The sequence below is a fragment of the Dermochelys coriacea genome, chromosome 15 (assembly GCF_009764565.3).
Source record: "Dermochelys coriacea isolate rDerCor1 chromosome 15, rDerCor1.pri.v4, whole genome shotgun sequence".
NCBI classification, from domain to species: Eukaryota; Metazoa; Chordata; order Testudines; family Dermochelyidae; genus Dermochelys; species Dermochelys coriacea.
This window is the reverse complement of record NC_050082.1, coordinates 13176090-13189149: the sequence shown is the minus strand read 5'-3', so window position 1 is coordinate 13189149 and position 13060 is coordinate 13176090. Positions and strand designations below refer to the sequence as shown.

Sequence of the window (13060 nt, the reverse complement as noted above, 5' to 3'; positions counted from 1 at the left end):
AGCCTCCCTGACAGGGGGCTCCATCCGCCACCCATGTCCACCAGCACTTGCATCAGTGGAGCTAACAAGATCCTGCCAGCGAGAGACCCACCAGCTCCTCCAGCAAAGCCAGGGCAAACCATGGGGGATGGTCCTAATACATCTAAGGTTAAACAAAAAAACCAAGCAGGTGGGAAAAATTCCAGGCCTTCCCTGTATGTCAGAAGGGCACAAGCCCAGTTGGGTAAAACTCTTTTGCGGGTCCCCCTTTAATCTAACCAGCCCATGACTGCACATGCACGACTCTGCAAACTGTCCTCCTGTCACGAGGGGCCCAGAGGCCACTCCCCACACACCACTGGGGCTCATCTCTGTTGTGCAATCCACTGGCTCCCCCCTTGCACTTGTCCTTTGCCCCAGGTCCGTGGATGCTCCTTGCAGGGCCTGCGGCATCCAGACACCTCCATCTCTAGCTGTTCTTGCTGCGTAGCAGGGTCCTGCCCCGGCGTCTGAGGTGAGCACCCTTTATCTGGCGCAGCCTGCACGGTGCCTGACAAAGAGAGAGCCCCATCAGTCGGGGGCTGTCCTGGACTCAGCCTCAGTCCTTAGTGTACGTCCCAGGTGAGCAGCACAGTGACACACTCACAGTTCATCTTGTTACCAGCCTTGCTGTAAAAGTCTGGGAACCTCTTACTCTGTAAGGCTCTGCTCTTGTGAGCCGCTGGAGTGAGAGGAGTGCCCAGGGGACAGATCAGGACAGGCCACACCTGCATCCCCCACCTCCTCTTTGTCAGAAACCGACTTGTTCTTGGTGGCCTGGGTCTAAGGGCCGTGCATAGTCTTCCTGAGTGCTGTTCAGCAGCTGACGTGCCGCCTCCCGGAGTGGGGGCTGGAGCGATCGCTATAGCGTGCAAAGCGCTTTGGGATGTAAGATAGATTAGCTCATTGTGGGGCCTGAGTCTGGTTTCTCAGACAAGGACAGCAGGAGGTGATCGCCACTGGGCTAGAGGAGCGTCTGGCTGGCTGCGACAGGGCAGGACGGGCTGGCGGAGTAACGCTAGCAATGAGTGGCGAGACTACCATGTGCCTTCACGTGACCTGCCAAGTTCCCGTGTCAGTCCCTGCAGCCTGCCCGGACCGGAGGACACGGTGCTGTGATATAGATGTTAGCCATGATAGCGGAATTAATGCCAAGGGCTTCACACTTCATTACAGCCCTCATGAATGGAACTATTGTGCTGGAACAGAGATGGCAATTTGTGGGATTAAACTGCAGCTCCATCCGTAGCAAACCAGCCAGCGCCGTGCCCCACTGACCGTAAGGTCCCTGGCTCAGTGATGCAGGGGGCTGGCCTGTCTGCTGGCACCTGCGAGACCAGGCTGTGCGAGTCTGTCGGCACAGCGAGGTCCCATTTAAGTCACAGGGAACTAGAGAACTAAAGGAAACAAATGAGCCGAGCCTGGCGGCTCCAGTGACCCTGATTCCTTCAGGATAAAGGGAGCTTCCCTCACCTCAGCGTCTTGCCCCATCTGTCTTGCTTCTACCGTGACCAAGGGATATCTCCCTTACCCGGTAACTGCTCCTGGAGGGAAGAATCCAAGCGTCGGCAGCAGTGAAGGAGTTTGCTGTATGCCCCTGGGACACCAGTGGGCTTGGTAACCTATTGGAACTATCTCAACTATAACTTATTAGCCACTGCCTAGCCCAGCTGGGCTGCCAGGGACAGAGCAGGGTGTGCAGTGGCTGTAGGAGCAGGGCAGTGGAATAGCCTGAGCATCCACAGACTCCCTCTGCCATGTCACTCGGACCAACATTTTCAAACGTGGATCCCTAAAATGAAGCAACTGAGTCCACATTTGGGCGCCCAAATTATGCAGGCTGACTTTCTAAAGCGGCTGAGTGCTGTGTAACTCCCATTGGCTACGCTGTGGGTTTGGGTCGCTTACTTCTAGGCAGCCAAGTTTGAGAATGTTGGCATTAACCTCTCTGCGTCCCAGCTGACCCTGCTGTAAAATGGAGAATTGCAGTACTGATTTAGCTCTCCGGGGAGACGGCTGGCTTAATCGGTGGGACTAGCAGTAAAACGCTGCTGATGAAAAGCACCATATAAAATGTTAAGTATCAATCACTGCACAAGAGTAGTTCATGCCCTTTCCCATGCCAGGACCCACCCCACTCCTGGTGCTCCTTTCCCATCTGGTTGGGACCGTCTCCCTCCCATTTAGCAATATGGGATGGGCAGGGTGGTCTTGACCCCTGACACCTCTTGTGAACCCAGGGGGATGAGAACTCCTGCCATAGGACACAGGTTAGGGGCACTTCATTACAGTCACCAGGGTCAGGGATCACACAGCTAATGCTTGTGTACTGAGCAGGGGCTGCCAGGAGTCACGTTCCGCAGATAGGGGCAGATGCTAGAAACGATAGGAAAATGATGAAGGGGGAACAAGGGGATAGGAGAGAACAGTGTGGGCCCCCCATTCTCCCTCTGAATCCACACATTCTGCTGCCCAGCTTCCTGCTTTCCACAGGCAAAGCAGAGGTTTCTTCACCCCCCAGCACAGCATCCAGACTTGGAGATGCTTCTGTCCCAAGTGCAAGGGAGAGTGAGGTGCATAATTAAACCATTGCCCAAGCACGGTGTGCTTGGGGTTAACGCCAATGAGCAATCAACTGGGAAAAAGACGTGGCTGGGGGAATTTACTGCCTAGCAATTCCCTTCTTTTTCTGAGGGTCTGGTTCCTGCCCAAAGCCTTTCCTGCTGACCGGCTGCCAAGGGAACACAGACCAGGAGCTGCTGTGGCTTACTGACATTGCAGCAGGTGTGCCCCGCCCTGGAGAGCAGCAGAGCCCAGTGGAGGGAGAGCACAAAGACCGGGGTGGGTTTGCTGCATAGCATGGTGGGAAGTAAGGAGGCTCCTCACCTGAAAGAGTGTTTGGGGGGCCCGGTGTAATGGCTGGAATGCAGCAGGAAGACACTGCGGCAGGGTTGCTGTGGCATAGGCTAGAGGACAGGTTTGAGTAGCTGTCTATATGCCATGCTTTCTCCTGCCATCTGCACAAGTCACAGCTCTGTCTGTCTTTTGCCTAGGATGGGGCTCGGAAACACCATGCCTGGAAGGAGCAGAACCCCTGGATTTCCTCCTCGGTTAATACCATGGAGACTGGAGTCCCTATCAAGGGCTTCTCCAGGGGCACAGATGGGCCAGCAGCAAACTGGAACCCACCTCGCTGCGGCGTGCCAGACCTACCCACTCTGCCAGACGGCCAGAATGGGCGGAACCGGCAGAAGCGGTTCGTCCTGTCGGGAGGACGCTGGGAGAAGACGGATCTCACCTACAAGTAAGACAGGCCCAGAACCAAAGTCACAAGCAGGGAGCGAGTCCTGGTCAGGCTCTCCTTCCTAAAAGAGCGTTTCCGTTTGGTGCTTTCACTCACTGAGCCTCGCCCATTACGAGCCTGGCCAAGCTGGGGAACTTGTTCAAGAAACAGGGTGCAGGGCGCTGGGGTGACAAGGGTATATGCCACACACACCAGTTAACCCCACGCTGTCTCACACACATGCTTACCATAGACGTGACAGCCTTCACACCCTCAGCCACTCACACACCCCACCACCCCCACGCTATTCACACACTCACCTGCTCCGAGCACCCATGTGCGTCCCCACAGTCACACACGCTCCTTCCCTCACACACACAACCACACACTCATTAACAGACCTACACTCACGTATACATCCACTCGCTCAGACTTACAAACACCCCGGCCCTTATCTCCGCACACCCCACCAGGCACCAGTCCCACATGCTCACACAACACCCTCCCTCCCCGAGGCTTCCCTCCGCGTTTATTTTAAATAGCCCGTTCTAGTCATCATTTAGTGAAGTGCTTACAAACATGGCCTCAGTGTCCCCAAAATCAACCACATGCTCTCTGATAGGAATTTGCTGGGTGTGGTTAAGGGCCAGGGTTCTGCTGGCTGATCACACTCCATATTCTCCCCTCACTGCACTTCTGCAATTGCTGTTAGCCTAAGGGAGTAAGAGCCACATGTGGAAAGGAGAACTTGCTCCTGTGCATCTTGATAAGGCCCAGAGAAATGTCTTCACCAGGTATGCGTTTAAATGACCTTAACTGAGCACAGGGGATGCTGCTATGCCAATGGCCTCCTGAGACTATCACGGTAGTGGAAAGGCTTCCTCTTATCCGTGGCATCAAAGGAAAAAAACTTTGCTGATATGAACAAGCACCAACATTGTGCCTGGGAACTAAAATCCTGCTGCATCAGAGATTAAAAACATCACACTATCCAAAGGCAGAGTTACAGGGGTGTGGGATATGAGGGGCTCATGCACCAGTTAGTGAAACAGCATTTCCCTTCAGCATGAGCCAGATGCTAGGAACTGAAAGCTTTTTCCATAGCTCTGAGAACTCCCATGTATACATGAGCACACAGGGTAGGTATGTCCATACACTAGCTCAGAGATCTGCTAGCAAAGGTGTGTCTAGGAATCTATTTAGAGTGGTATCTGAGCACCTCATCACACTATATAAATCCACACAAAGAGTGTGCACATATACCAGAGTTCTCCCTCTTCTCCCGTTTCCCAGGAGCAGGCAACATTTCCAGAAATATGTCTTCCCTCTGCTCCCATCCAGTTCTCCCCTCGCTACAGGAACCAGGGGACAGCTGATGAAACTGAAAGGTGGCAAATTCAAAACTTGCAACCAGTGCACAATCAGACTGTGGAACTCATTGCCACATGATGTTGTTGACGCCAAGAACTTAGCGGGATTCGGAGAAGGGTTAGATGTTTCTATGGGCAACAGGAGCAGGTAGAATTCTAATAGTACATATTAAAAAAATAAAGCAAAGCTTTGGGGTGATCTTTAACTACTAGGGCTTAGGAGGACATTTTCCCTGCAGGGCAGGTTATCCCATAACTGCCTACTGTGGGGTTTTTCTTGCACTTTCTTCTGACACATCAGGTGTTGGTTATTGTTGGAGCCAGTACACTGGGCTGGGTGGACATTGGTTTGGATCCGGTATGGCAATTCTTGTGTTCCCCCTTTCATAGCTGAGCACATCTGGATGTGGGCTTGATTCACCCCAGGCAGTGCATGGAGGTGTAAGCTGTAGCTCCCTGTGCCAGCAGGGCCTACTACAGTTCAGAAGGGATCTGTGGGAGGACTGGCGGGGAGGGGGGAGTTTGGCATAAATGAGAGGTGCCTTAGCAGGGAAAGGAGAAGCAGAATGTCCTTAACAGCAAAGCTACCCACCTCAGACCGATAGCTACTGTCCTGTAGGTTCTCTTCCATACAGGGGCAGTTTGTTCTGTCTCTCATGCCATTACTCTGGTTTTAGATGGAGGACGTCTCATTGGCTGATTGTTCTCGGCCAGACGTGACTCCGACACCAAGCAGGTTTAAATCCACTATGGAGGCCAAGGTAACCTCCCTGGTGAGAGTGGTGGTGCTGCATGACTTGTAGCCATTCTAACCGCAGTATCATCGCGCTATGGTCAGGAGCGGGGAGTGCAAGTTAATGGGGAGTCTGGGGATTTCCGGGTGATTAGGGGACAGTCCCGCTTGCAGGGGCAGTTCCTGCAGGGCTGTAGCGATTGATGATGCTGGCAGTGATTATGCCAATGCAAGCGATTGTCAGGGTAGGGGATCAGTGGTGTTAATGATGTCGATGCTGCTAGTGACTTTATCGGTGATTATTGTGGTGATGAGTATGTTGTAACATTGGGGGAAGTGGTTGTGCTGATGGCCAGACTGAATGTTGGTAGGATGGGTTGGCTGGGACCCCTTCCTAGGCTTTGAGTGCCTCGGGTCATTGGCAAATGTTCCCTGACTTGTACCCAAGCCTTTGAGGCACACATGATCTGGCTGGAGGGAGTCGTAATTTAGAAATGTTTAGTGTACTACCTCCTCCCTGAACTGTGCTCTCCACTAGAATGACAATCCTGTCACTGTTTACAGCAGGGATGCTGAGTTAGCGTCTGATTCCCGGAGCCTTACTTATACTGCAGAGCAGTGACTCATGAGCAACCCTCCCCCCATCAGCGTTAATAGGGCTGCTCGTGAATGTGCTGTTCACTGGGATAACGAAAGGGTCGCAGGTTCAATCCCTTAGGGATCAGGATGGTGGTTTCGGTGGGGAGTGGAGGGGACCAGCTGACATCAACAAGCACCAACCTCATGGGAATAAAGTGCTTTTGCAGCAGAGATTAGAGAGAATCAAATCACATCATCCAAACAGAGTTACGGGTGGGGATAGACTGGAGGGATTAACCCCCTCCTAGGTACTGTTGCAGCATTTCACTACAGCACATGCACCAAACAGCTTCCCTCTCCTCCTCCAAAGCCCTCCTAAAAAAATACATGTCTGCAAAGCTGTTTCAAAACCATCTATGCAGGATTCCTTGCACCACCTCGGCCTCAGCCTGGTATATTGTATGCTAGGATCTGAGCTATACAGACTGTCTGATCTAGAGTGTCCTCCTCTTGTGGCAAGCCCAGGTCTGTTACTGTGTTTACATGGCCCCAGGCAAACCAATGTTGCGTGGCAGATTGTTGGTAATAATGGAAAGCTGATGGTGGGATTTGTGGTGAGGACATTCCCTGTTGTCTCATGAAATTGTGATTTGCAGCCAGTGGAATGATGATAGAAATTCAATGACTCATTAGATGAAATTAATGCGGATTGTAATGATGATGGACATGGTGGCATTTACATTAATGGCCATTCTAATGGTGGTTGTGGTGACAACTAATGCATTGCGGTTAACACTGACACTGATTTGCAGGTGAGATCAGGATTCATTACTCTGGTCTGGGGCTTGCTGTGATAGTGATTATGTTGGCTGAGGTGTTTTGATGTTCACAGAAGATGGTAGCATCCCTTTTTACGACAGATGGTGCTCCCTGCTGCTGCTAATGCCTGTGATGACACTACTCAGACCAGTGCCAGTCTGACACTGATCATTGTGTGATGTTGGGATGATAGTTCTTTGAAAACATCTGGTCAATGTACAGCGGCAGTCAAAAAAGCTAACAGAATGTTAGGAAAGGAACAGATAATAAGATGGAAAATATAATGCCACTGTCTAAATCCATGGTACGCCCACACCTTGAATACTGCATGCAGTTCTGGTTGTCCCATCTCAAGAAAGATATATTAGAATTGGAAAAGGTACAGAAAATGGAAACAAAAATTATTAGAGGTATGGAACGGCTTCCGTATGAGAAGAGATTAAGCACACTGGAACTGTTCAGCTTGGAAAAGAGACGACTAAGGGGGGATAGGATAGAGGTCTATAAAATCATGACTGGTGTGGAGAAAGTGAATGAGGAAGTGTTATTTACCCCTTCACATAACAGACGAATTGGGTCACGCAATGAAATTAGTAGGCAGCAGGTTTAAAACAAATATACAGAAGTACTTCTTCACACAACACAGAGAGTACCTGTGGAACTCGTTGCCAGGGGATGTTGTGAAGGCCAAAAGGATAACTGGGTTCAAAAAAGAATTAGATAAGTTCATGGAGGTTGTGTCCATCAATAGCTATTAGCCAAGATGGTCAGGGATGCAACCCCATGCTCTGGGTGTCCCTAAACCTCTGACTGCTAGAAGCTGGGATTGGACAACGGGATGGATCACTTGATAAATTGCCCTGTTCTGTTCACTCCCTCTGAAGCATCTGGCCGAACTGGCTACTGTTGGAAGACAGACTATTGGGCTAGGGGGACCATTGGTCTGACCCAATATGGTCATTGTTATGTTCCTATGATGGGCAGTGATCTCTTATCTCTAAATACGGTATCTACTGCTTTTTAGAATTATAAGATTCCCATGGCAACTTGTGAACACGAAAGTGAGACAGACCATTGCGGAAGCGTTGAAAGTCTGGAGTGACGTGACACCATTAACCTTCACCGAAGTGCATGAGGGCCGAGCTGACATCGTTATTGATTTCACAAGGTAAGCATGGAAGCGGAAGCTGTTCTAATCCAAAAGCAAACGCCCCTCTTCCCCCTCTGGGCTTTGTGTGAAAAGGACAGATCCCTCAGCCCTCACTGGAGCTGGTCCAACTATTGACAGCAAATTGTTTATTCACTGAAGTTAGTCCCATGTTCTGTTTTCAATCTATTGTTTTGTTATGTGCATGTACAGTATCTAGCGTACTGGGGCCCTGATTGGGTGCCACCGTACAACAAAGAATCATTTATTTTACTAATTGGTTTATTATTGAAAATGGTTCCCCCGATTAATTTATGCTACCACTTGTCAGCCAGGGATCTTTGACCCAGTGTTTGTTTTGGCTGCTTCCAGCTCTTCAGTCTCTCCCTGGATTGAATGACCTGACCTTTTGCCCCAAAACAAATTTAGCTTCTTGGTTAAATGAATCTTGACTCCAGGCCTGCACTTCACTTTCTGCAAAATATTTGCAGGAGCAAAACTTCACTCCAATGAATGTTTGCACAAAGCTAATAAAAGGGATTGTGGATCCCATCCAAGGGAGGAGGATGTGGGCTGTCTTCCATGTTTGTCTCCACTTCTCTGCACTGTTCACCTCTCTCCAGGGCTTCCTCAGTTAACAGGAGTTTGGCTTGAGTGAGGACTTGAGGATTTGGCCCAGGAAGTGTCCATGTGTTCCACGCAATTCAGTTGTGCTGCCTTAATGATAGTAGCTTGATCAGCCTTCGCCTGAATTTTACAGGCTTGATGAAAGCTGAACCGGGGAAGGAACAAACACCGATGATAAACTAATAGTGTCTGTGGCCTGGTGTGAAGGCACTAGGCTTGTGTGACGGTTCGGCCTCCCTACTTAGAACGAGGTTTGCAGGGACACGAGGGACAGTTCGAAGTTGAATGATACAAATAGGCTTGTGGTGCTGTTCTCAAGGCTCACCCTGGCTGCCAAGTGCAGTTTCACTGAACTGCCATGTGCTTGCCCTCCAGGTACTGGCATGGCGATAACCTGCCCTTTGACGGGCCTGGAGGCATCCTGGCGCATGCATTCTTCCCCAAGACCCACCGTGAGGGAGATGTCCATTTTGACTACGACGAGACCTGGACCATTGGGAACAACTTAGGTGTGTTGTGGATTCAGATGGAGGCATTGGTGTGTTTGGGGAGTGGAAGGCCACTGATAAATGTAAATTCAGAGAATGTTTTAATTCAGAGAGAAGAGGTCTGAACAGGCTTGTCCGCACGCCAGGGCGGGGCACTTCACATGGTCTTTGTCCTTGTCTCTTTCTAATCACAGTTAAGTGCGGTTCTAAGACCAGGTCACTCAAAGAGCCACAGCTAGAAAATAAAACAGGGGAGAGATGAAGGGAAACTAAGCCCCAGACACTGGGGTGGAGTGTTTTTCTGCCAAAGTCCTGTATAATTGGCATGTCTCGGTCCCAGTCCCCATTGTCCACCATCTGTTTTCAAAACCTTTCTTCTTGAAAGTCTCTAAAGGGAAACAACACAGGCTCCCAATCTCTCACTTTGGCTTGGGAACACGCTGAGCCCCCCACAACATCTCATGGTCATATGGGGGAGCGACTTGATTTCCAGATCAAGTAAAAATGACTTTCCTAATAATAGAGCCAAGCTGGTATCACTGTAGTGTTCAGGGATTAATGCTATAACATCTCACAAGATACATAGGGTAACTTGATCTAGTAGGATCACTACCTAAGGCCTCAGTTCTTCTGCAAGATGCACAGATAACAACTCCCATTTATCACCCTCCTCTACCCCAACGTGATCTATAGGGAGAAGAAAGGGGGGAAAAAAACAACTAAGCTAACACCTTCCCTTCAGGGTTTCTCTGTACAGCTTGCCTTGTGCGGGTCAGTGTTTAGGGCCTAGTCCTGCACCCACTGAAGTCCATGGCAGTTTCCCCATTGACTTTACTGACACTTTATAAACTCCCTGTGGCCAGGGACTGTCTTTTTGTCTGTAGAGCATCAAGCACACTCCAACACTGGATAATAAATAAACAACACCAGTAACTTTTGAAATATCTGAGGTACTTCCCACCAGTCTTGCAATGGGAGACTCTGGGAACATCTGCAATCAATTTTCACCACTCTCCCAGAAGTTAGATAAGCCATTTGAAATATTTCTTAATATATTCCTCTTCATTAATCGTGTATTGGAGGAGAGCTTGAAAACCTGCTGAAACCGACCAGGCCAAGTTCCATCATCGTTCACTCTCTCTTTCATATGTGGCTTCAGTAATAACTGGGGATAATCACATTTGGCATGTTCTTCCAATTTAATATCCTCCAGAGCTTTGTAAACATTAATTAACCCTTGCAAGCCTTCTCTCAAGCAGGGAAATATCCTTATCCCCATTTTACAGGCGAAGAAACCAAAGTTCCTAGAGGCATAAGTGACTTGGCCAAGGGTCACACAGCATATCATTGTCAGAACCAGGATTAGCCCTCTGGAGTTCCTGGCTCCATGCTCTTTTATGGCTCTTCCCATGCAAAGATTTTTTTCAGATGCGCTGTTGTTCAGCTCCCCATAAAATTGGAGCACAGCTCTGCAGATCTGCCAATACTGGAAAGCAGAGAGTGAGGAGTCTGCCAGTCTAAACAGGATTTTTTGACAGTGTTTAATAAATCACTGAGGTAGAAATCCCAGATTCTCAACTGACCTAGATGTGATCACTTCAATTGTGTCAGTGCTGAGCAAACGTGACACATTTCAGGGGGCTGCAAAAAAGCCAAGTTCACTTGTCCTCTCTATCAAACTTTCCCAGGTGTTCGTACCACATCCCACTGGAATATTCTGCAGCATGCCCATGCACCCTGGGAGCTGGCCCTTCCCCCTTTGGGGCAGTAGCCCATGCACTAAACACACCAGCTCAGTTAACTACAGGGTGGATTTGATTTAAATCACTAGTCAGGATGACTCAATTTAATCATGGTTTTCTACATAAAAGTGCATTCTTGTTGGTTGTTATAATCTTAAAACATATTTTCACAACTCAGAGATAGAGGTAGGTTTCATTTGTAGAAGGTACACACTATACATTTTTAAACGGTGGTTTATTTTGAAAACTTTTCAGATTAGTTTTACAGCTACATAAGAAAATGACAGGTTTCAGAGTAGCAGCCGTGTTAGTCTGTATTCGCAAAAAGAAAAGGAGTACTTGTGGCACCTTAGAGACTAACAAATTTATTAGAGCATAAGCTTTCGTGAGCATCCGATGAAGTGAGCTGTAGCTCACGAAAGCTTATGCTCTAATAAATTTGTTAGTCTCTAAGGTGCCACAAGTACTCCTTTTCTTTTTATAAGAAAATGAATGAGTGTTTGGTTATTTCATTTACCAAAGGTAATTGAAGCAGATATTTATGAAGTCACTGGGAGGTGAACTATGTCCAATTCAACAGGTTAATCATTAATATTTGGAGGATTTTCTTGCCATGCTGTATTAGGAGGAGAACATCACCAGACAGACATTAAAATTGTTTTATTTAATTAAATCAACAACGTTAAGTATTCTGGATTGTTTTCTTCAACAGCGAACATACAATATTTTAACAAAAAAGATATGTCCCTCCCTTCTCACATTTATCTCCAGATGACTTCTCCTTGTCCAGATTTATCTTGTCCACCCCCAACAATCTTCTATTCATTGAACTTTTTGAAACTTTGCACTTTTAGAGAAAGGTAAAGGATTGACTCTGTGTACACAAATTTGCAGAGGGACAATAGAGTTGAGGTATGTTATTTCTCACCTCTATATTTTATTTTATTTTATTTAAATAATTTTTGCTGTTAACAAGCATGTTACCTCTGGAGACACAAATCCACAGTTTGAGAACTGCAAAACTAACATCTCTAATGGTATCTTCTAGACCGAGCACTGAGTCCCATTGGGTAGATGAAAAGATTTACCTAAATTATCTATACAGAAGCGTGTAGAACCCCAGAAGATTGGGTCCCTAATTTATGAACTATTGGAACTCATTTACAAAACTTTTCTTAAACATTACATTAATATATTGTCTCATACTATAGAATTAGAATTTATAATCCCTATTCCATGATGAGATCTTTGAGTTATAATGTATCTTAAGTAAAATTATCTTTAGATAGCATTTTTCCGCAAAAAGCATTTTATAAAAAAAATCCGATTTAAATAAAAAAATACAATTTAAAAAAATTTTTTTTTAAATTGATTTTTATCCACCCTGGTTAGCCAACTCTTTTCTTTCCAATGGAGCTAAAACTTGGAGATTTCTGACTGAAACCAGGGAAGAATTAATTGCATTCGGGCTCATTAGGAAACAACATTAGGACTCTTCCTTTGTTGCTTAATTTGTTCTTTTAAGGTCTTTTTCTCCTACAATTTTAGAACCTGAAAGCAATCAGCAGGGAGCTAAAGGAGATCTCCCAAGTGTAGTCTGTTTCTACACACCTGAATCCCTTTATGTTCCCTTTAAAGATGCTTTCAAATAGTTTATGCCTAAGCATGTCCTCCCTTAAATCTATTAGAGTCTGGGTGGGAAGGGCTGGATAAAACATGAGAAATGGTTTATTTATTTTGCCTTTTATGCTCTCACGACAAACCAAAAAGCAATATGTGATCGCCCCCTGCTGTCTGTGTGGCACCATTTGTTTACCATTGCTGTTCTCAGAGTGGTCCTGGTGGCATGGTTCTGCATCACACCAGATGTTCCACTGGATGATGTCTTGCTGCGAACCCCACTATGTTAGCTGCTAATCAAGGAACGATGCTCCCCCTTTGCAATGCTGATCTAACTGGACACTGCCTTAGTGTCTGCTTCCTGTGGGCCAGATTCCCACAGATTTGCCAAAGGCAGAACCTTCCCCCCAAAAGTAGGGGGAAGATTCTGTTGGGAGCTGGGGCCATTGACCCCTATGCTGGTGACATGTGCAGAACCCACTGGAGGCAGAATTGTAACTTGTTGATATGTGCAGGCTAGCAGATGGGAAAAGGTGAAGACGCTCAGTGACCCAACTCACACAGTTCCAAAGCCCTGGCTGGAAAACCAGCCCACCCCCACCACTCTGCACGGCTGCTGGGATTGCCTCCTTTA

The 13060-nt window shown here is 47.7% G+C and overlaps 1 protein-coding gene across 2 annotated transcripts in view; it reads left to right on the top strand.

Moving 5' to 3' along the window:
- MMP11 (matrix metallopeptidase 11) overlaps positions 1–13060 on the top strand; it is a 34261-nt gene that overhangs the window by 12418 nt on the left and 8783 nt on the right. For both annotated transcript variants that reach the window (XM_038374061.2, XM_043498441.1), the window contains exons 2-4: positions 3072–3322; positions 7827–7970; positions 8952–9085. In XM_038374061.2, the coding sequence (XP_038229989.1) occupies positions 3072–3322; positions 7827–7970; positions 8952–9085 (529 nt within the window). The remainder of the gene's footprint in view (positions 1–3071; positions 3323–7826; positions 7971–8951; positions 9086–13060) is intronic.